Source organism: Pseudoliparis swirei, chromosome 9, assembly GCF_029220125.1.
Source record: "Pseudoliparis swirei isolate HS2019 ecotype Mariana Trench chromosome 9, NWPU_hadal_v1, whole genome shotgun sequence".
In the NCBI taxonomy this organism is placed as follows: domain Eukaryota; kingdom Metazoa; phylum Chordata; class Actinopteri; order Perciformes; family Liparidae; genus Pseudoliparis; species Pseudoliparis swirei.
In genome coordinates, this window is record NC_079396.1 from 5773885 (window position 1) to 5775874 (window position 1990).

General features: G+C 50.3%; 1 protein-coding gene across 1 annotated transcript in view; it reads right to left on the minus strand.

Moving 5' to 3' along the window:
• Positions 1-210: 210 nt before the first annotated feature.
• The window catches only part of LOC130200106 (carbohydrate sulfotransferase 11-like), a 17140-nt gene continuing 15360 nt past the window's right edge, over positions 211-1990 (minus strand). The window contains exon 4 of the mRNA XM_056424083.1: positions 211-1546. Within this exon, the coding sequence (XP_056280058.1) occupies positions 869-1546 (678 nt within the window). The 3' untranslated portion in view covers positions 211-868. The remainder of the gene's footprint in view (positions 1547-1990) is intronic.

Below are 1990 nucleotides of genomic sequence, written 5' to 3' on the forward strand. Positions count from 1 at the left end.
CCAGCTTTCCCTGGAATTAAGATGGGAATGCAAACTTTGCCTTGGGAAAACGACTCTCAGATATATATTTAGTTTAATAAGACAAGCCCAGGCAATGGTTTTATTTGCGCTTCTGCTACTGTCTGGATGTGATGATTTGTTAAATATTTCGTCGAGCATATTTCTATTTGGAATGAGTTCATGTGCAAAAAGTCGACAAACGAAAAAAGAGAGAAACTCCCCTTCTTTCACATATAATTCATTTTCACAAAACCGTGAGCCTAACTCACGCACACACGATAACAATAAATACTTGAATGCACCGACATACATAAATAAATGCCATCCACAGTTCTATTGCAGGTGCTTCGATTGAATCTGCCGTGTTCAGCTTCACAGTCAGCACACATAGCCCCCGGTGCGAGAGGAGAACCCGCTCCTCACAAGTGTGATCACTTTAATTCATTGGCTCATGAGTCCTGGGAGGAATGTGACTGTAGTCGGCATGGCGGGAACGCCGGTAAGGCACATCGGACGACAGCGCGTTACAGACATGAGAACAGAGCCAACAGAGATCGGCCCAACAAGTCATTTCTGTGTGAGGAATGGTGATCGAAGTGAATACTAAATAAATACTGACTTCTCAGTGAACCGGAGGGATCGGTTTGTAAAGACTGCATTTTCAAACACATTTTTGGGAAAGACACGTCTGCATTCAGTTCGGATAAAGAAAAAAAGGCATTTGGTGTTTTTGCGTGTTCTGATGGGCCGTCGTCTCAAGTGGGTGCTTGTGATGAAAAATAGTGCATGGCAATCCAAAAAAGTGCAAAGTGATCATCCCCAACGACGCGTCCGTGTCACCGATGTCACTCCTCTCGTCTCCGCCCCCTCATCGAGTCCTGAGGTACTCCGGCGTGGAGTAGTTGAAGAGCAGGAAGTCCATGCGATACAGGTTGAACAGCTTCTTCTGGTAGAACGGGCTGACGTGCTTGAAAAAGCGCGCCGCCATGTTGCCGTCGGTTCTGGTGCTCTTGCCGGACGTCGGGAACTGGAGCGCCTCCTCCACTCCGGCCAGCCGGAGCACGGCCCGAGCGTCCGGCTCCAGGGTCTCGTACTTCCCCACCACGTCGTAGTGGATCATGCACGGGTGGCAGAGGGAGTGCACGCGCTCCCAGTGCTCGTTGAAGGGTTCCTCGCGTTGGGTGCGAGGGTCCACGAGGTACTGGACGAACTCGGGGAAGGAGACGTCGTCGCCCTTCTCCAGCGCCCCGGGCTCCGGGTCGGGCCGGTTCCGCCGGACGATCTTGGTGCCGTAGCGCTTGTGGAAAGCCGTGTTGTAGCTGCGGGTGAACTTGTTGCGGTAGGCGGACACCAGGCGCTCGAAGGGCTCCCGCACGAAGACGAACTTCAGGTAGTCGCGGAGGCGCCGGTTGATCTCGGGCACCGTGAACTCCGACAGCGTGCGCGGTGACCCGCCACGTCGCCTCGTTGGCGGGATGTCGAGAGGGTTGACGTGGCGGCCGTCGCTGGTGAGGACCATCAGGTCGCGCTTCCAATTGGTGCAGAGCTACCTGGAAGAGGAAGGTTCTCCTTCAAGCCAAAAAACACATTCCTACAAAGAACTGGTGTTTTTATTAACAGTCTAGTCTATAAATACATCAACGGAACTAGAACGGGCACTCGGTAGAGCGCATACCTTCGCATATCACAAGATTGGGCATTGAATTATGAGCATGTTGGCATTATTTGCATGCCAATTGGATACAAATTGACCGCGCTATGGTAAAAAGAAGATGTTGACCTTTTCATGACCTTGACATTGACCTTTGACCCGATCGATCCCAAAATCTAATCAAATGGTCCCCGGATAATAACCAATCATCCCACCAAAATTCGGTTTAATACGTTTTGAGTTATGCGAGTAACACGCATACAAATAAATAAATACACGGCGATCAAAAGATAACCTTCCGCATTTTCAATGCGAAGGTAATGAGAAGAATATCTCGTA